Here is a 21,526-nt window from a genome sequence, read left to right as displayed (position 1 = left end):
ATCATTAGCTTCGAATAGAAGAATAAGTGGTGTCTTAAGGAGCCATAAATATGAAAAAGAAAGGATCATGAGGGAAGAAGGGAGAGCCTACTTTACTAAATATCAGCATATACAGTAGGCCATTATAATAAAATCATGGTTTGGGCAGAGAAATGCACTAATAGTGCATGATACATATAGAAAGGGAATGAATGTATGGTTGGGCCGAGTGGGTGCACACCTGTAATCCCAGCAGCTTGGGAGGCTGAGGCAGAAGGATTGCAAGTTCAAAACCAGCCTCAGCATCATAGTGAGGCCCCAAGACCCTGTCTCAAAACAGAAAAATTGGAGTGATAGCACCCCTAGGTTCAATTCTTAGTACCAGAAAAAAAGGAAAGAAAAAAAAAGAAGAAAGAAAGGAAGAAAGTGAATAATCAACAAAAGTGATATTTCAAGTCAGTGTTAAAAAGGGTGGCTATTTATTAAATGATGGCACAAGCCATTATTGGGGAAATGGACCACCACATTATCCCATATATGAAGATACAACTCAAAGAATTGTGTTCCCAACAGAATTCTGAAAGATTATATGTATCACATAGGTGTGAGTGAGATCTTCTGAATTAAGATGGGAAACCTAAGAGTTATGAAATAAAAGGTGCATATAGTTGACTATAAAATTAAAACAATTTGTACAACAACAGATAACCATAAATAAAACCAACAGGCAATAGAGTTGGGAAGATGGATCTGCAGTGCAGATAGCAGCTCAAGGGCTACTATACCTAAGACTGAGCAACTAAAGGACTAGCTGCATCTGTTGCTGGTAGGCAGATGAAAAAAGAGTTTTTGTTTTGTGTTACATGTATATTATTACATTTTTTGAAAAGCCATGGGGCAATATCTATATAATTAAAAATACATATTCCCTTTAATTCCACGCCTAGACTATCCCATAGAAAATGGGATAGCACTAAAACTTCAAAATATGTGTTAGAAATAACTATTGCAGCATTATTTAAAGGGGTTATAAACAGAACAAAAGGAAAACTAAGTGTTCACGGAGGAACAAGAATAAATGTCTGCATTGTGGATTATTATACAGCTATTATAAAGAAAGATTTAGAATTGCTAGACTGGTCAACTTAGGAATTTTCATGTTATAAGAAGATGTAGATTAGTAGGCATAAAATTGTGTTTCTGTAAGGCAAATGCTCCTTAGTCCCGTTTGTGTATCTATGTATGTGTGCATGCGTGTTATGTATAAAAATAGGGAAATATAAAGAGTCAGGTGAAGTGATGCGTGCCTATAACCCCCAGTGAGATTGAGACAGGAGGCTCAAAGTTGCCAGCCTGGGCAACTTAGCAAGACCTGACTCAAAATAAAACGAAAAAGCTTGGGATATAACTCACAGGTACAGTGCCCTGGGTTCCATCCCTATTACCAAAAAATATCTATTTGGGTGGTGGAGTGGTTTGCATATGCCAATTTGTTAATACAAGGTACATGGAAGGGATGGAGAAAGGCATTGTTTTAAAAAAGATTATACTTCAGGAAGATGCAGAAAGAGCCTAGCATCTCCACTACCCAGTAGTGCGGAATGTGTGTGTGTGTGCATAAGAGGATCCTGAAGGCAGAGCTGTGGATGAGGGAGCTATGTTGGTGTGTTCTGGGAGGAGAAGCATACCACAGGCTCAGCATGTGCAACACCAAGGCAAGCATTGTCAGATGGTGGCCAGCTACTCATCTTGAGTCATACCCAAATGCTCTGTTGTCCTAGGTGAGCCCGGGCACCCTGGGAGAATCAACATTCTGGGATCTGTGGTAAATACGCTAGCTGCCTTTTTTAACCAGTAGTTTGAGCACTGATTAAAATGTGCACACATAAAATGTGCCGGCTCTCTTTGATCCTGGTCTGATGCAGCTTCTAGTCTAGACTTGGATTTGGGGAGGTTGTCTGATAGTTGTTTTGGTAAATGGAATTGCATTTTGTTTGGCATCTCACCCCTTCACTTACGAACCTGTCTGGTTATGGTGCAGGTCCTGGGTGTGAGAGTCTGAACCCTACTTGTTAGACAGACACAGTCTCTGCCCCTGCCCCTGCCCCCCAGCTTACTGCCTTTTATTTTAAGGAGACTCCAAGTGATACTTTTTTGGGGGGGAGATGATTACTAGGGATTAAACCCAGGGGTGCTTTACCACCGAGCTATATCCCTAGTCCTTTTTATTTTTCATTTTAAGACAGGGTCTAACTGAGTTGCTGAGGCTAGCCTATAATTTGGGATCCTCCTGCCTCAGCCTCCTGAGTCTCTGGGATTGCAGGAGTGGCCACTGCACCCATCTAGGAGCTCGGGTGGTTCTGGCACACACTGCAGTGTGAGAGCTACCCCTCTGAAAAGTGCATAGACTTGTCTTGGAAGGTGGCCACTTGGCAGCTTAGGTTGGTCTTGGTCTTAGATGTTGTGGAGCAGCTTCTCCTGTTCCCTCCCTCAAGTTCAGCCTCTTAGCAGCCTCCAGCCACTCCTGTGTCCACCAGGAGGCTTCGCTTTCTAGGCTCCATCTCTGAGCCAGAGTGTGCTGGGTGTCCCTGAGCAAAGTGAGGGAGTATGGAGCCCACCCTTCTCTGGCGTTAAACCCTTAGATGGGCTGTTGTCCAGTACCTGAAAACTGCTTCCTTATGTATTGTGTCCAGTTTTGCAGTTGTGTATAGGGGCCAACAAGCCAGAGCCAGTTGAGACCTATATAGATCTGGATGTCCAATGTGCACCTACCAACCCTGGAGAAAACCTGCATTGGGGGCCTTATCTTATTTTGTCACCTGCCCTCAAAACCTGGCTGGCAGTGGTGTGCCCGTTCCAGCCATAGGCACTTTCCTCGGGGTCTGGTCAGAATTTCCCACTCTGGGTACCCAGAGTCTAGCGGCTGCCTGATTAGGCAGTAGGCACTGGGTAAATGTAGCTTTGCTCACCTAGTGGGGATTGACCTGGTCAATCTCTCGAGGATCCAAAGCTCCAGGAAGGTCTCTTTTGCCTCCCCCAGAATCCCCTTGATTTAGTCTTCTGCTGGCACCTCTGCGTCCCATCTTAGAGCAGTGCATGGAGGCTCTTCAGACCTGAGCCTTGTTTGGGGCTCTGGGGCGGATGGTGTGGGGAGCTGAGATACACCTCTCTTCAGCCTCACTAGCATAAGCCTTCTTGCTTAATCCTCATGAGATTATGTTTTCCTACAAATATATTTATTTATCTGAAAGTGCTGTTAAGATTAAATAAGGTAATGTATGTTAAGGTTCTAGAAGAATATTTAGTAAACATTAGGTTTCCTATTGTTACTCCCTTTATGAAGAATTCCAGTTACCCTGGGTCACGTATGCACAGGTGACGCATGTTGTTTTGGAAACAGCTCCTGCTACCTTTTGCATTGGAGACTGTCTCCCAAAATGGGTCTGCAGACCCAGGGCAGGTCTGTAGTTGCAGGAGTTAAAAACCAGTGGCAGTACTTCATATGAAACGGCTGGAAACCTTTTGTCCTGAAGCTTCCTGCCTCCTGCTCAAGACTTTCCTGTTCCCTTTATAGGGCCTTAAGACCCATGCGGTCGGTCGTTGTCAGCTGAGCCAGTGCAAGTGCTGCCAAATGGAGTTACCAGTCAGAGCCTTCTGAGAGCCGTTCAGGGCTGGGACTCCAGTAGTCTCGTCACTAGACCTGTTTTTCAACTTGAGGGAGAATATACTGGCTGTGTGTTTGTATTTCCTGACAGGAGCAGCCATTGACGTCAGGGTCCCCCTGCTGTGGCACCTGCTGTTTTTCTGTTCTGTAGCTTTGCACATTATTGAACTTTAGGGAGTATTTATTGTTACCAGTTTTGAACCAAGTCATAAGCATTTTCAAGATAGCCGTGTTCATTTTTATTTTGCCCCTTAACAACCTTGTGAGTTAGCCATTTCCAGCACCCCAGTTGTCCTGTGAGAAAACCAAGTCTGTTACACAGCTTCACATGGTTCTGGAAGAGTGCGGCAGCACGTGAGGGACTCTTCCTGCTGTGCCAAGCTGCAGGCAGCGCTGGGGTGGAGGTGGGGAGCAGCAGGCCTGTTTCTTCCCATTGCCTCTGGGTTTCAGGTAAAGGAAAGCATTCCTCTCTGCCCTGGGAATGTCAGCTGGGCTGCATTCAAATCTTATAGTGTCTTTTAGAGTAAGAGCCAGAGGCCGCTGCCTGTGTGATTGATTGGTCATCTTGTCTGACCTTCATGCTTGCTATTACCTGAGACCTACACTGAACATCTGTCAGGAGAGACAGGAGAATGGGGTGGGGGGCACAGTCATCCTGTGGCCCTGGAGGTGTCTGAATGGCCCTGAGCTCTGAAGTGACCCCATCTATAGGGGACACCCACACCTCTGTTGGGGTGCGGGTGTCCAGATTTTACTCCTTGTCTTGGAGATTTGGGGAAGGTTTAGTGGGATCAGGTTGGAGGGACCCTTAAAGGTGTTGGTTAGTAGTGCTCGGCAACTAGCCTTCCGTTCTGTTGTCACAGCCCACAGTGCTGTCCCATTGCCATTGTTGGTCCCACAGATAAAGCTTAACTTCTGCATTTTCAGTTTTCTGCCTTCAAATGGCATGCTGCTCCTTCTTCCCTCCCTCCCTGCCCATACATACGTATGTCTATGTCTGTATATATACATATATCTGTAGATACAGTCATACGTGTATGAGTGTGTATAGATATTTTCTAAGGTCTAAAGCCAAAAATCCAGAAAATTTAGCCTGATGTCTGTGAGGGAAGTTCCTTTAGAAAAAGTAATTTTTACTTGTCAAAGTATGTTTTTGAAAATTAGCTTATTCTAAAAATAAATTATATAAGTGTATTATTTTATTTTTTAACAGTTTTTAGTTGTTGATGGACTTTTATTTTTATTTATTTGTATGTGGTGCTGAGAACCCAGTGCCTCACGCATGCTAGGCAAGCACGCTACCGCTGAGCCACCACCCCAGCCCTAAGTGTATTATTTTAAATAGGTCTTGAAAGTATGTTCTTTATTCCCGTGTAGAGAGGTAGAGTTCAGAATAGATGAGAGAGTGATTTGGAAAGGGCCTCATACGAAATGTTTGCATAACGAGGGGGGGAATGAAATATTTTTAATAATGTAGATTATTTCTGGGTGCTTAAAGTGGTAACTTTATTAATCTTTATAATGAGCAGACTTACTAGATTCAATACAGGTATAAAAAATTTTCTTCAGGGAATTCAGCTATTTTAGAATTCTCTTTTGGTCTCATTTAAAACACTAGGGAATAAGCCGTAAATGTGGTTTCAGTGCAGAACATGGTACAGAGGTGATTAGGAAGTTAGTCTTACCAGTCATAGTTAGTTACTGGCCACATATGTGACCTCTCCACTAAGTGATTAGAAATATGGTATGTAGTCCTACTCTGATTTCTAAAGAAAACCTTTTGTCCATTGGTGATTTTTTGAGTATCATTATCCTGGTTTTTGATTCTCCTTGTTTTTGTGTCCACTGTACTTTCTGTTTGCAGTGACTTAGCCCTGCGGAATTGCTTCCTAACCTCGGACTTAAACGTGAAAGTGGGAGATTATGGAATAGGATTCAGCAGATACAAGGTAAGCCCTGTGTTAAATGTTGCCTCCTTGCTCTCAGCTCTTGGAAGAGTGGGTGAGAGTCTTGGTTGTGGTGCGTCTCTGGAGTGGGGTGTGTTCTGCTCATCATAATGGGAGTATCGCTGCCAGTGTGTGATTGGTCTACAGCACTGTCTGTGCCCAAGGTTCTGTGACAACTTTCCAAATACTTTGTTTAAAAAGAGTTATGCTGCTCATAATTGATATATAGTCTGATATGAAACAGATTTTAAAATGAACATGTAAGCAACAGTTATGACTTACATAACAGAATGCACATGTCAAATAGATACTTTTCCATTACACAAATCAGTAAAATTTTGGCTCAAATTCAGCAACCTTGGGTTTTGATTTTTATACACTACCATAAACATATCCCTGAAGAAAATAGCAAATAGGTAGCTGAGAGTTTCATTTAGTGTGTGTGTGTGTGTGTGTGTGTGTGTGTGTGTGTGTGTGTAGCCCAGCCGATTGAGGTTGTCCCAGCTCCATGCTGTCAGGAGACCCCGCCTGTGCCACTTGACCTTTACTTTCCAAGCAGCAACATGAGGATAATACCTACTCAGTCTTAACGGGGTTTATGTGTGGAATGGAGCGGTAATGTTTGCAGAATGAGTTATGCAAATATAAGTTGGTTATTTGTCACAATTTTCGTAGTGACTGTGATGTCTCGAGTGCTTCCTGTATACCATGCACTGTGAAGTAGTTGTGAGCATTGCCATGTAGTCACAAAGGTCGGTAGGTAGGTTTGTGTGATCCCCATTTTAAAAATAAGGAGAAAGCCTTCTCACATTGCTACTTTCTGAGAACCACATCACGGTAACTGGCGGAATGAGGACACACAACCATTTGTCGGGCTTTGAGGCCCAAGCTCTTGCTCATTAATGGCACATTACCCTGAGTGTGGAAGCCCAGCCTGTGGGGAAAGGAGCTCTGTTCAGGGTCCGTGTTGCTGTAGCAGACACGATGTTCCTTCCTTTTCTAGGAAGGGAGACGGAGGCGAGCATTCATGACTCAGAAACCAGCTCAGGAAGCCTGGGAGGCTTCAGAGAAACTCCTCTCCCTTCCCTCCACTCCCAATGTCTTTCTTCTTGCCCACTTTTATTCTGATAATGTTTTGAGCTGGGTATGAGTTTTCTGAGAATGTCCTGGAATTAAATCATTGAGCTCATGAACAGGTATAATTCTTTTGAAAACTCTGTATGCTTTCTAACAACACAGGAGGATTATATCGAGACAGATGATAAAAAAGTTTTCCCTCTGCGATGGACTGCTCCAGAATTAGTAACCAGCTTTCAAGACAGACTGCTGACTGCAGAGCAGACTAAGTACAGTAATATCTGGTATGTATCTGTTTTACCACTTCTTAGGCTTTTTTAAACAAGGACCCATTTCCTCCTCTTTAAGTGTGACAGTATTTGTTTAAAATGGAGAAAACAAAGAGTACCTGGTGGTGTAGAAAAGGCAACTCAGTGACATCATAGCAATTATCACAATTGTGACAATATAATTAGCTTTTCCAGTACTGCCTCTCTTACCCATTTTCCTCCATGAAAGCAGGAACCAAGTCTGTTTTATATTCTGTGCCCTACCACAGGGCCTGGTATATAGTAAATGTTGAATGAATATTTGTTGTAAAAACCCAAAGGCATTGGACTATCATGTAATATGTGATTTTAATTTATTTTTGCAGTACCAGGGATTGCATCTAGGGGTATTCTACCACTGAGCTACACTGCAAGCCCTATATTTTTTGAGACAGGGTCTTATTAAGGGCCTTACTAAGTTGCTGAAGCTGGTTTTGACTTGGCGATCCTCCTGGCTTAGCCTCCCAAGTTGTTGGGATTACAGGAGTGCACCACCATACCCAGCTGGTCCTACTGGTTCTTGTTGGTACCTTGTTTCCTCTGGGGCTTTTTTATGGTGATGATCCTTAGAAATCTAGAATGAAGCATATTCCTCTAGAGAGGACCTGTGTTTGCTTCTGTTGGGCACCTGGGTGTTCTGCCATGTACAGGGTGCTGCCAGCCAGGGCTTTCCATATATAGCTTGAGGTTTTTTAGATCACTCAGATGATGTGAATTTAGGCTGCACATCTAGATAAAGGTGAGCTCTGTGGTTACTCTTAGCTCCCACTCCTTACACACACACATTTATTCTCTTCCTCTCCCTCCCTCATTGCCTTGGCAGCTTGCCTTGTAGAGACAAGCTCTTGAGGCCCAATGTATTATTTCTGCCATGAGGAAGTCACTCTTTAAGACCCTATACATTGGGCAGGCTCAGGGCTTTGACCTGTTTACCATTGTCACTCCATCACATCTCAGGAACTACAGACAGAAACCTGGAGCTTCAATAGATGCCCCAAGGCAAAGGTGATCTTCTGTTCTACTTAGTTCTTTAAGTTCTACATTTTGTCCTGGTAATTTCTACATTCTTATGCACCTGTGCCTTTAAAAAGATGCTTTTTATGCTTCATCCAGGTTTTTACTGCCCTTAGCAGGATGATTTACCTGAAAACATAGCCAACATTTCCTAAGACACACCTGGCCCTAGTTCATGCCAGGGTGACCAGGAAAGACTTCATGCAGAGATGGGGGGGGGGGGGGGAGCTACAGGACTTCTTTCTTCTTAGAAAAATGCAAGTTGCTCCTACTAAGAAGCTGGGAAGCTGTGCGTCATGGCTGCTGACAAATGGGGGGTGGTTGTGGCCTGAAAGGGATTTGGTTTAGAATGGGCCTTTTTAGGAGACGGAAGGGAGGTAAGTTAGGAATCTGGGGAAATTGAGACAGGTAGACAGATTTGGCCAAGGTCAAACCAGGCTTGGTGGTAATAAACTCATTTTTCATTAATCATACAAAGCCTGTTTGGTTTTAGTATTTCATGTGAATTCTTATTTTCTTTTGGGGGGCCAGGGGGTACCGGGGATTGAACTCAGGGACATTCAACCACTGAGCCACATCCCCAGCCCTATTTTGTTATTTTTTTAAAAAACATTTGTTGTAGTCGTAGATGGACACCATACCTTTATTTTATTTATTTTTATGAGGTGCTGAGGAGTGAACTCAGTGCCTCACACATGCTAGGCAAACACACTACCAGCTGAGCTACAACCCCCCTACACACACACACCCCACATTTTGTATTTTATTTAGAGAAAGGGTCTCACTGAGTTGCTTGGCACCTCACTTTTGCCAAGGCTGGCTTTGAACTCACGATCCTCCTGCCTCAGCCTTTTGAGCTGTTGGGATTACAGAGTTGTGCCACCACACCCGGCTGAATTCTTATTTTCTTTTTCTTTTTTTTTTAATATTTTTAGTTTTCGGAGGACACAACATCTTGTATGTGGTGCTGAGGATTGAACCCGGGCCGCACGCATGCCAGGCGAGCGCGCTACCGCTTGAGCCACATCCCCAGCCCTGAATTCTTATTTTCTTCAATTAAATTGTAAACTCTCTAAAGTCACTAACAGTGTCCTAAAATTCTTTTGTACAAAAAGAATGGTCATCTATCCCTAACATATGTGCCAAAGAAGAGAAAGTACTTCTTGCCTTCTGGGTTGTATCAGGAGGTTCAGATCATTTTGTTTCCATTGATAGAGATGATTTCTCAACTAAGATACTCAGTATGCTGATTTAAATTTAAAGTTTATTGCACACATTAAATAATCTATTTACTCAATACAGTTTGTTAGTCAAACTGTCTGAGGCTGGGCTTGTAACTCAGTGGTAGAGCGCTCGCCTAGCACTTGCAAGGTGCTGGGTTTGATCCTCAGCATCACATAAAAATAAATAAATAAAATAAAGGTATTGTGTCCAACTACAACTAAAATGTACATATTTTTTTGTACTGGGTGTAGGGGATGATATTTTCTGGTGTTCACAGCTGTCGTGAATATGGAATTTTTTTCCTACCCCAGAATTCAGTTATTTATTTAGTCTACAACCATTTTGTAGATCTCTTAAGCATTGTTTTTTTTTTTAGTTGTATATGGACTTAATGCCTTTATTTGTTTTTATGTGGTGCTAGGATCAAACCCAGTGCCTCACACTTACAAGGCAATTGCTCTACCACTGAGCCACAACTCCAGCCCACTCTTAAAACATCCTAATGGTCTTTCAACTAATTTCTTGGGTTTTTAAAGTTAACACTCATTACCTCACCTCTATCTCTGTTATCTTCTTCATATTTTTTTGGCATTCGCTAAAACTTCTAGAGTAGAAATGCCTAAATGTGAGAAGACAGTCTTGTCCTCCTCGTTTTAATGAAAATGCCTCTCTTTTTGCTATTACTTGTGGATGTGGATTATTGTTTTGAGAGTTTATAATGTTAATTATCTTATTATTATTAACCTCTTCGGTATATACCTTGTCCTTAAAAACTGCTGTCTATTCAAATAAAAATGTGGGTGTTAAAATTTTGACATTTAAAGGGAGAAAGCCATGTTCTTCTTCCCGCAGGTCACTGGGTGTGACCCTTTGGGAGCTTTTTGATAATGCTGCCCAGCCATATGCAAACCTTTCCAACCTGGACGTCCTCAATCAAGTCATTAGAGAGAGAGAGACGAAACTCCCGAAGCCCCAGCTGGAGCAGCCTTATTCAGATAGATGGTTGGTAACTTCACATTCTTTGTTATCTTTGAAAGGCAAGGAAATCGTGCTTCCACGGGTGCTAGTTCATGTTTCTTATTTTCAAACAGTAGGTCTTAAGAAAAGCACTCATTTGTACATTATCCATGACTAAGTTTTCAGTTAACATGTCTTTCTTAAATTTTTGTGGTACCATGTATTGAACCCAGGGTACTTAACTACTGTGCCACATCTCCAGCTCTTTTTAATATTTTATTTAGAGACAGGGTCTTGCTGAGTTGCTCAGGGACTCACTAAGTTACTGAGGCCAGCTTTGCACTCTCCTGCCTCAGCCTCCCCAGCTGCTGGGATTACTGGCTTGCAACACCCCATCCAGCTCTTTCTTAAAAACATTCAAAAAATGTTTACAACAAGCAGGAACTTAAGTTTTACATACAATTTAAAAAAAAAAAAAAAAAAACTGCCTGAACTAATTAAAGAAACCAGTAGTATGGGAGCTTTCCATTGGAATTGTTTTAAAATGAAGCTTTTTAGGGCATAGTGGCACCTGCCTGTAATCTCAGGAAACTCAGCCAGATCCTGTCTCATAAGTAAAATAAAAAGGGCCAGGCATGTAGCTCAGTGGAAGAGTGCTTTCCTAGCAAGCACAAGGCCCTGGGTTCCATGTCCCATCCCTAGTACTGCTAAAAAAAAAAAAAAAATTAAAAATTAAAAGAAAAGGTGAAACTGTTTATATGTGATGATTAACAGGAGAAAACATGGATCACATGAAAGGACAGTGTTCAGATTGGCAGGGGAGACTGATTCATATATGTATATTGACATTTTCAATATAAATTACTTTTACTTTTTATCACTTTTGTGGGTGTGTGGTGCTGGGGATGGAACCCATAGAGTCACACTTGCTAGGCAACCACCTGTCGCTAAGCTGCATCCCCAGTCCTACAAATTTACTTTCTATGAGAGACTTTGGATCTGTTCTGCTCCATTTCCAATTAGGACCAGGTTCACCTTCCTTCAGACCAGTCTACACCGCAGTCTGCCCACCTGGTGATGCCTCAAAAGCTGGGCTTCCCTGTGTTGGGGCACTGCTCAGCTCCCCAATTTCTAGAGCTGTTTCATCCAGAACACTCTGACGTGTACTCTGTAAACCCAATCCTGTGAGGCGGTCTGTCCCCCCCGCTGCTTATGGCTGCAGGTTAAGATGTCAGCCATACTTAGCCAACCCCCTTTGAAGACCTAGCCCCTGGTTGCTTTCTCTACCTTCCGCTCTTTTCATGATCACAGAAAGCCATGGGCCAGAAACTGTTGTTATCCAGGAAATACACATTAGTTACAACAGCATTTGTCTGTGAATTCTCACAGAATAAAATGAATAAAAGTATAAGATAAATACATTCCCCACTTAACATGGGCCAGGCCTGTTGGTGCACACCTGTAATCCCAGCAACATGGGAGGCTGGGGCAGGAGGATTGCAAGTTTGAAGCCAGACTGGACAACTTCACTGGATCCTCATCTCAAAATTTAAAAAAAAGAAGACTAGGGATGTAGCTCAGTGGTAAAGCACCTTTGGGTTCAATCCCCAGTACTTTAAAAAAAAAAAGGAAAACATAGAAGAACAGTTTCTAAATTCAGTGGCTGAGTCATTGCAAAACCACTAGAAGAACAAATGACTAGCAAATGAACTATAGTTGGATACCATGGAGTGCCCCAAAACCAAAAAATGAGTGGGTCAGATGTTATATTTTTTCTTTCTTTTTTTTTTTTTAAACATTTATTTATTTATCTTTAGTTTTTAGGTGGACACATTATTTTGCTTTTATGTGGTGCTGAGGATCGAACCCAGTGCCTTATGCATGCTAGGCGAGCACTCTACCACTGAGCTACAACCCCAGCCCCAGATGTTATATTTTTTCATTTCTTCTTGAGTCTTGATCTCACCATGAATAAACTCCTTAATATGTTTGGCAGTGATTTAAAGAGTGGAAATGTGTGGGGGTGTTAAGTCGTATCAGGGTTCTTATAAAGTCTATTCTTAAGACAGTTTATCATCATTCTGTTAATGTCCTCTGCCACTCTGTTCAGGTATGAAGTCTTACAGTTCTGCTGGCTGTCACCAGACAAGAGACCAGCAGCTGAAGATGTCCACAGACTGCTGACTTACCTGCGCATGCAGAGCCAGCGGGATGCGGAAGTGGACTTTGAACAGCAGTGGAATGCTCTCAAACCAAACACCAGCAGCAGAGACACGTCAAGCAATGCTGCCTTTCCAATCCTCGACCATTTTACCAGGGATCGGCTTGGTCGAGAAATGGAGGAGGTTCTCACAGTGACCGAAACGAGCCAGGGGCTGAGCTTCGAGTATGTCTGGGAGGCCGCCAAGCATGATCATTTCGATGAGCGCGGCCGGGGCCACCCAGACGAGGCCTTATCCTACTCAAGCATCTTCTTTCCAGTTGAGGTGTTTGAGAGTTCCCTTTCAGAACCTGGGCCTGGAAAACAGGATGACAGTGGCCAGGAGGTCCCCCTCAGGGCCCCTGGAGTGGTTCCTGTCTTTGATGCTCATAACCTTTCAGTCGGAAGTGACTATTATATCCAGTTAGAAGAGAAAAGCGGTAGAAACTTGGAACTTGATTACCCACCTGCACTGCTCACAACCGAAATGGATAATCCAGAAAGGGTTGGAGCAGAGGCATCCCAGTTTCCCACCCTCAGGAACCCGGAATTTGAGGAATCCAGTACAGATGAAGATTTCTTCCAGAGCAGTACAGACCCGAAAGATCCTGGCTTAGCTGAGGATTTACATGTTAACAGTGGCCCTGAGAGCCCGTTCAATAATATTTTTAATGATATTGACAAAGCGGAAGATTTGCCCAGTCACCAAAAAATATTCGACTTAATGGAACTAAATGGAGTTCAAACTGACTTTAAGCCAACCACTTTAGGTTCAAGTTTGGATGACCCCAGCAAGTCAGGAATAGCTTGCCACTCTGACAAAGAAAAGCCTCGTAAGCTTTTTGACCATGAGCCTCTTTGTTTGTCAGAAAATCTTTTGCACCAAGATCACTTTGATCCATTGAATGTTCAAGAATTGACAGAAAACTTTTTATTTCTTCAAGAGAAAAACTTACTAAAAGACTCATTGTCTAGCAAGGAACTTATAAGTGATCTTCAAACAGAACTTAAGAATGCCAGTTTTACTGACACTGTTTCAGAAATGTCTCCTAGAAACTCTATAGCTACTGAGCTTAAGCTTAATGAAAAGACACCGGGCTTCCCTCTGTCCCAGGAGAATCTGGGCACAAAGGGCACAGATGCAGGAGTCACGCTCAAGGGTGACACTTTGAGCACCTCATTGCAGTCTTCCCCAGAAGCGCAGGTACCTCCTACCTCTCTCACAGCAGAAGAAGCACTTCCTGATGCCCCCCCAGGTTCACTTCTGAAGCAGGAAGGGACCAAGCCTACAGATTTGGATGTCAGCACCCCTGAGGACCTTCTCTGCCAGGATCTGAATCCAGACTCTACACCTGCTGAAGTTGAGATTCCCTCCACCAACACCAGAACCTGTGGTGTGGACAGTGGGCCCCAGGACTCAATGCACCCAAGCCAGGAGGTCTTCAGATTAACCAAAGGGGACTCCATTCTTATAGATAATGTTCTTGCTAGTCTGGGGAGTACTGGGAACAGTCTTCCAGAATTGAGACAAAACTTACAAAATAAACTGCTTTCAGAAGACTGTCATGGAGGCAGTTTACTGGAGAAAAACTTGGAAACTGTAGAGACTTTAAACCAGCTAAGTTATAAAGATGCCACAAAAGATGCAGGCTTGGTGTCTGCCCTTTCATCAGACTCCACCAGCCAAGATAGCCTCTTAGACGATAGCTTGTCAACACCCAACCCGACCTCAGAACAGTCAGTAGAGACCCCAGACTCCCTGGATTCAGTGGATGTCCATGAAGCATTATTGGAATCCTTAGGCTCCCACACCCCTCAGAAACTCCTGCCCCCTGACAAGCCAGCAGATAGTGGCTATGAAACAGAGAACCTGGAGTCCCCTGAGTGGACTCTGCACCCTGCCCCTGAGGGTACCTCAGACTCAGACTCAGCTGCAGTGGGTGATGGCAGTCATAGCAGTCTGCCTCCCAACCCGGTCATCGTCATCTCAGATGCAGGTGATGGCCACCGAGGGGCAGAAGGCAGCTCACAGACTTTTGCACCTGTCTCCCAGAGTTCATATCGAGACTCTGCATACTTCTCAGATAATGACTCGGAGCCAGATAAAAAGTCTGAAGAGGTCCCAGGAACCTCCACTTCAGCCTTGGCATTAGCAGAGGGCCAGTCCCTGCCTGAGCCAGTCACCCCAGAGCAAAGCCCTGGTGCCAAAGATAGCTGCCCGGAAACCCAAAAGAGCCAACCACATCAAAGTTGTCCATCGGATACGCAGAATTCCAGTCACTTGGAAGTACAAGAAATATTGGAGTCAGTGCAGGCTGAGATTTCCAGACAGACATACCCTGTGGAAGACGAGGCCAGGAGCCCCTTAAGTTTATTGAATTCAGAACTTAGCAGTGACGACTTCGAGATGCAAGAAGATCGCCCCTGCACCATCACCTCCACGGGAACCAACACCAATGAACTCCTGGCATATGCAAATTCTTCGGTGGATAAGTCCTTATCCAGCCACTCTGAGGGCCCCAAGTTGAAAGAGCCAGATATTGAAGGGAAATACCTGGGCAAACTTGCTGTGTCTGGGATGCTCGACCTCTCCGAGGATGGGATGGATGCCGATGAGGAGGACGAGAACAGTGACGACTCGGATGAGGACCTGAGGGCCTTCAACCTGCACAGCCTCAGCTCTGAATCGGAAGACGACATTGAGCACCCTGTGCCTGTGATCCTCAGCAACGATGAGGACAGCAGGCACTTGCGGAGTTTGTTGAAACCGTCAGCATCTGTGGCCATTGATCAGCTGCCTGATGACTGGAAGAAGGAAAAGAAGGCAGTGACGTTTTTTGATGATGTCACAGTCTACCTGTTTGACCAGGTATCTGTTACCTCTACATTATTTTTTTTTAATGTTTACTTTTTAGAAGTAGTTGGACATAGTACCTCAATTTTGTTTATTTATTTTTATGTGGGCCTGGCACGTGCTAGACGAGCACCCCATCACTGAGCCACAATCCCAGCCCCACCTCTAAATTATTTTAAATGCCTGTATCTATATTAGAGAATTCCAAAACATGTTACAAAGTTGAGTGTGGACTGTGGTCTCTTTTATAATTACTGTTTTGTGGTAACAGATTGCGATTACCCCAAGTAATTTGGGGTTCCAGTTCCAAGAATAGTCAGAGATGTAGTTTGCCCAGGGAATTTGAATTAAATTAAGAGAAGTAGACTTGGATGCTCTTCCTGGATCTCCTAACAGGTCCTACTGAAATCAGTTACCCTTTACAGACTAATTTTTAGAATCTGACAATTGGCAATAACACCCGGCACTTGGGTGCAGGCCTGGAACAGTTGCTGGCACACAGCTCTGGAGACAGCCGACCAGCAGCAGCTCCTGCAGTGTGTCTGGGAGTGTGACGTGCTGGCCCTTCTGCCCCATCCCCTGGCCACATGCTCTTTGCCCAGTGTGGAGCAGGAGGCTTAGTGTGTGACGAGCACAGACAAGCTCCTTGAAAAGTGGAACAGCTTATAACTGAAGTGTTGTTTTTGAATTTGCTTCTGGAGTCAGCTGGATTGTAAGCGAAGCCCGGTTGTGGGAATAGGCCCCATCACTTTCCAGAAGGTGTGGAGACCTTGGCTTCCTTCATGGTGCTGGCTCCTTTTTGCTTAGTTCTTGGAGCAGAGCCCTTGGCAGCATGGCCTCTATGAAGCACCTGCAGTCTCGGCCATGGAGTCTTCCTTTCTGTTGCTCTGTGCTCTGTGCTTTCAAATGCGCCTCTGCGATACGGGAGGTGGAGGTTGAAGGAAAGAAGAGTGGCTTCCTGGGCTCAGCCTGAGCTCTGAGGTCTGCTCCTTCCCTGCTGCTCCCCACCACCTCCACCTGGAGAACCCTGTCAGCCAGCCTGGGAGAAGAAGGTGCCCTTCTCCAAGAACAGAAAGGAGAGGGATGAACACAAGATAGAATCTCAGCATTCTTGGGCCCACCCGGGTTTTTTTGGTTACTTGGTTTGGGTTTTTGTGGTTTTTGCCACTGTCTTAGTATTGGTGTCAGGGAGATGCTGGCCTCAGATAGTGCGTTGGCAAGTGTTTCTTCATACTCCTGTGGCTTCTGGAAGAGATCATGTAGAAGTGTTGATCTTCCCAAAGAATTGCTTTTGGATTTTGTGGGGTTTTTTTTTTTCTTTGTTGTTTTTCTTCTTATCTTTATTATTTCCTTTCTCCTGCTTATTTTGAATTTATTTTGCTTTTTTCTCCCTGAGTTTCTTAAGGTAAAAGCTTGGGGTTTGAGACCTCTCTCCTTTTCCAGTATTAGCATTTAATGCTGTAATTTCCCTCTCTGTACCACCTTAGCTGCATCCCACTGTTATCAGAATGTTATTTTCATTTTCATTCAGCTCAAATGATTTTCTGTTTTTCCCTTAAGACTTACTCTTTGATTCATGGATTATTTATAATATTGTTTAATTTCCAAGGGTTACAGATTTTCTTGTACCTTTGAGTTGCTGGCTTCCAGTTTAGTTCCATGATGGTCAGGAGCATGCTGTGTAGTTTCCATTCTTTTACGCCTATTAGGGTCTGTTTTAGGGCCGGGCTGTGGCCTGCCTGGGTCAGTGTTCCCTGTACCTCTGAATGCGTGTGTTCTCTTCCTATGGTGGACTGCTGTTCTGTAAACGTCAGGTTTAGTTTGTGGATAGTCTTGTTCAGTTGCTGATTTTTCTGTCTAAATTGTTACTCTTCAGAGTAACTGCAGCTGTATCGTGGGTTTCTGCGTTTCTCTTCACTGATGTCAGTATCGTTGAGTGTGTTACACATCATGTCTGTTAGGCAGGCCCTCTACCCGAGCCACCTCCAAATGGTTCGTGTACATACAGGGTGATCGCATCTTCTTCATCTACTGCCCTTTTAATACTTAACCAAAGTCCTTTATTCCTCTTTCTTTTCTTTTTTGCAGTGCTGGAGATTGAACCCAGGGCCTTGCACATACTAGCCAAGTGCTTTCCCCTGGGCTGTATCCCCGTTCCTTTTTCTAATATTCATATAGCTGCTCTTTCTCTTTTTATTTGTTCTACTTAGTTTTACGTGACAGGAGAATGCATTGCAAGTATTCATATACAAATGGAGTGTAACATTTCAATTCTCTTGGTTGTACATGGTGTAGAAACGCACCATTTGTGCAATCATACATGTACCTAGGGTTATGATGTCCATCTCATTCCACCATCTTTTCTATGCCCATAACCCTTCCCCATCCTCCCCTTTGCCCAATCCGGAGTTCCTCCGTTCTTCCCATGCCCCACCCCCCAATCATAGATCAGCATCCACTAATCAGAAAATACTCGTCCTTTAGTTTTTTGGGATTGGCTTACTTCATTTAGCATAATATTCTCCACTCCATCCATTTACCTTTAAATGCCATAATTTTATTCTCTTTTAATGCTGTATATACCACAGTTGTGTATATATACCACAGTTTCATCTGTTTATGGGTATCTAGGTTGATTCCACAGTTTAGCTATTGTGAATTCAGCTGCTATAAACATTGGCCTGGCTGATTTTAAGTCCTTTGGGTAGTGTGCTGATTTTAAGTCCTTTTGGTATGGACTGAGGAGTAGGATAGCTGGGTCAAATGGTGGTTCCATTCCAAGTTTTCTAGAAGAATCTCCATACTGCTTTCCAAGGTGGTCGCAGCAATATGCAGTCCCACCAACAATGTATGAGTGTGCCTTTTTCCCCACATCCTCTCCAACATTTAGTATTGCTTGTATTCTTGATAGTTGCCATTCTGACTGGGGTGAGATGAAATCTTAGAGTAGTTTTCATTTGCATTTCTCTAATTACAGATGTTGAACATTTTTTCATATACTTGTTGATTGAATGTATATCTTATTCTGAGAAGTGTCTATTCAGTTCCTTAGCCCATTAATTGATTGGGTTGTTTGGGGTTTTTTGGTATTAAGGTTTTTGAGTTCTTTATATATCTTGGAGATTAGTGCTTTCTCTGATGTGCATGTGCTAAAAATTTGCTCCCTTACTGTAGGCTCTCTTCACCTCAGTGATTGTTTCCTTTGCTGAGAAGAAGCTCTTTAGTTTGAATCCATCCTATTTATTGATTCTTGATAATTTTTTTATTTTTTTAACTGGTTTAAAATAGGTTTTAAAAAATAAAACCTATTTCAAAAATCTGTCTTTCGTACAGATAAACATAAAAACAATTGTATGTATTTTGGGGGTGGCATGTGATGTTTCAGTACGTGTACATACTGTGTAATGTTTAAACCAGGGTAAACATATCTGCCTCCTCAAATGTTTATCATTTCTTTATGGCAAAATCATTAAAATCTTTTCTTGTAGCTTTAAGAAATATATGGTTCATTTTCATCATCTGTGTTCACCCTGCTGTAGGATGGCATACCAGGACTTCTTACTCTTCTCTCAGTGCCCATTGATCAACCTTCACTCCTTCCATCCCCATGGGAAAGGTGGGGCCAGGGGCATATTTTTAGAACATGTTTTGTCTGGGTGCAGTGGCACACGCCTGTCATCCCAGCAACTTAAGGCTGAGGCAGGAGGATCCCAAGTTCAAGGCCGGCCAGGGCAACTTAGCAAGGCCCTGTCAAAAAAGGCAGAGGTGGAATGGAAGGGTCTGGGAATATAGATCAGTGGCAGAGCACCCCTAGGTCCAATCCCCAGTACCACAAAAGAAAATAAAACCTATTTTGAAAATCTGTTTTCAGTGGTGTATTTAATTTAGGGGTTTTTGTTTTGTTTTGTTTTTTTGGTACCAGTTGCACTGGTATCACTAAGCTGCATAGGGCCTTGCTAAGTTACTGAGATTGGTCTCAAACTTGTGATCTTCCTGTCTCAGCCTCCTGAGCCCTGGGATTACAGGTATGAGCCACCACATCGAGCTTAATAAAATTATTAATAAGCTTGTATTTAGGTGCCCCGTTTTGTTCTGTTCTTCTGATTGTCTCTCTTTCCTCTTTTAGTAATAGAACATGGTTAATATTAATTTTTATTTATTGTGTCTTTTACTGTGTGTGTGTGTGGTAATTTGGTGGCTGGAGGGTTCCAGTGTACATACTTACCTTTTCAGTCTGCTGAGAACCAGCGTTTCACCACTTCCTTGTGGAATGCTAGACTCTAGCTACTGCCCAGTGCCCCCCCACATACACATCACTGACACCCCATCCCAGAGTGTCCTGTGTTTTATGTTAATCATCAGACATATTCGGAAAATTCTGGAGGAGACAAATAGTTGTATATTTACCCAGATAGTTACTACTTATGTTGTTTTTTATTCATTACTGATGGTTCTGGGTTTCCATTTAATGTCATTTCCCTTCCAATTGGAGAAGTGTGTTTGCCTTTTCTTTTCTTTTTTTTTTTTTTAATATTTATTTTATTTAGTTTTCGGGGGACACAACATCTTTGTTTGTATGTGGTGCTGAGGATCGAACCCGGGCCGCACGCATGCCAGGCGAGCGCGCTACCGCTTGAGCCACATCTCCAGCCCGTGTTTGCCTTTTCTCTCTTTGCTTCTCTCTCCCTCTCCACCACCTTCCTTCTACCACTCAGGTGCGAAGGATATTTTCTCTGAATATAGAGTTCCATGTTGACACTTCCTTTTCTTTCCACATGCAAAAAAATTTGTCAGGCTGGAATTGTAGCTCAGAGCTCAGAGGTAGAGTACTTGCCTATCACATGTGAGGCACTGGGTTTGATCCTCGGCACTACATAAAAATAAATAAAATAAGATTATTTGGAAAAAAATTTTATCACTTCCAGCTGGGATGTAGCTCAATGTACAATGTTTGCCTAGTATGTCCTAGGCAACCCCCCCCCCCTCCACACACACACGCGAAAGCATCACTTCCTCTGGCCTTCCTAATTGCTCAGGAGACGTTTGCTTTGGCCCCCTATAAATAATGTGCCTTTTCTCTCTGGCTGCTTTCAGGATATTTTGTCTTTAGCTTTTAGCAGTTTGTGATGCCTCTGGCATGGATTTCTTTGTGCTTATCCCATTTCAGGTTTGCTTAGCTTCTTGAATCTGTAGTTCTGTGTCTTTCACCAAATTTTAAATGTCTTCAGCCATTATCCTTCCAGTACTTCTTTTTCTCCCAGTATTGGGGATTGAGCCCAGGGACACTCTGCCACTGAGCTATGCCACCAGTCCTTTTTATTTCTTACTTTGACAAAGGGTCTGGCCACATTGCCCAAGCTGGCCTTGAGCTTGCCGTCCTGCTGCTTCAGCCTCCCTAGTTGCTGGGATTGCAGGTGTGGTCACTGCGCCCGATCCCTTCAGTACTTTTTCTGTACCACACTCTTGTCTCCTCTCCTCTCCTCCTGGGACCCCAGTGTTAGGCTTTAGTACCATCCTCTGCTTTTGTTTCCAGGTCCCCCCACCCTTTGCTTTTGGTTGGATAGATTATTTCTGTTGCTGTATCTTCAAGTTCACTGTTTCTTTCACTATCATCTAGTGAGTTTTTAAATTCCATTTGCAACTCTCTACTCTCATATTTTCATTTTATTATTATTATCTATTCTTTTGCTAAAACTTTCTGTATTCCCATTCATTAAAGTATTTGCCCTCCCTTTTATTATTTTTATATTTTGTGGTGCTGAGGATCTAACCTAGGGCCTCCCACATTCTCTACCACTGAGTTACACCCCAAGCTTCAGCACTTTGAAGTCTTTCAGGTAATTTTGACACCTGTGTCCTCTTGGCATTCATATCTGTCAGTTATCATTTCCCTTGTGAATTGAGTTTTTCCTGGTTCTTTGGATGCTGTGATTTTGGATTCTATCCCTCAGGACCTGTTGTGCAGTCTGTGTTCGAACCTATGGGAGACGGTGGTGTTTTTGTCTGAGCAGGCTTTCACCCAGCTGGGACCAGGCCACACGTTCCAGCCGCCTTCTGTGGTTGTGGTTTCAGTGTTAGTTCCCCTTTCAAAGGCTTCGCTGTGCTGCTTGAACCTGTACCTGTGGATGCTGTCCGTAGCCAGGCCGGGACTTGGTTTCCGCCTTCCCCATAGTTCAGTTTTCAGAGCTTTGTTGATTATTTAGAGTCAGCCCAAGGGTAGGCCTGGGAGCTCCTCACCCAGTTTCTAGGGTTGCTTTTCTGAGTTCCTTCCTCTGTGATAGCCCTGTGCTGTCCACTCCTAGA

The 21,526-nt window shown here is 43.4% G+C and overlaps 1 protein-coding gene across 2 annotated transcripts in view; it reads left to right on the top strand.

The window, feature by feature from the left end:
• Positions 1–21,526, top strand: part of Lmtk2 (lemur tyrosine kinase 2) — a 91,407-nt gene that overhangs the window by 64,090 nt on the left and 5,791 nt on the right. For both annotated transcript variants that reach the window (XM_071605807.1, XM_071605806.1), the window contains exons 8-11: positions 5,508–5,592; positions 6,829–6,950; positions 10,065–10,214; positions 12,280–15,238. In XM_071605807.1, the coding sequence (XP_071461908.1) occupies positions 5,508–5,592; positions 6,829–6,950; positions 10,065–10,214; positions 12,280–15,238 (3,316 nt within the window). The remainder of the gene's footprint in view (positions 1–5,507; positions 5,593–6,828; positions 6,951–10,064; positions 10,215–12,279; positions 15,239–21,526) is intronic.

This window comes from Marmota flaviventris, chromosome 19 (assembly GCF_047511675.1).
Source record: "Marmota flaviventris isolate mMarFla1 chromosome 19, mMarFla1.hap1, whole genome shotgun sequence".
Lineage (NCBI taxonomy): Eukaryota > Metazoa > Chordata > Mammalia > Rodentia > Sciuridae > Marmota > Marmota flaviventris.
Note: the sequence above shows the minus strand (reverse complement) of the source record. Positions and strands in the feature narration are given on the sequence as shown.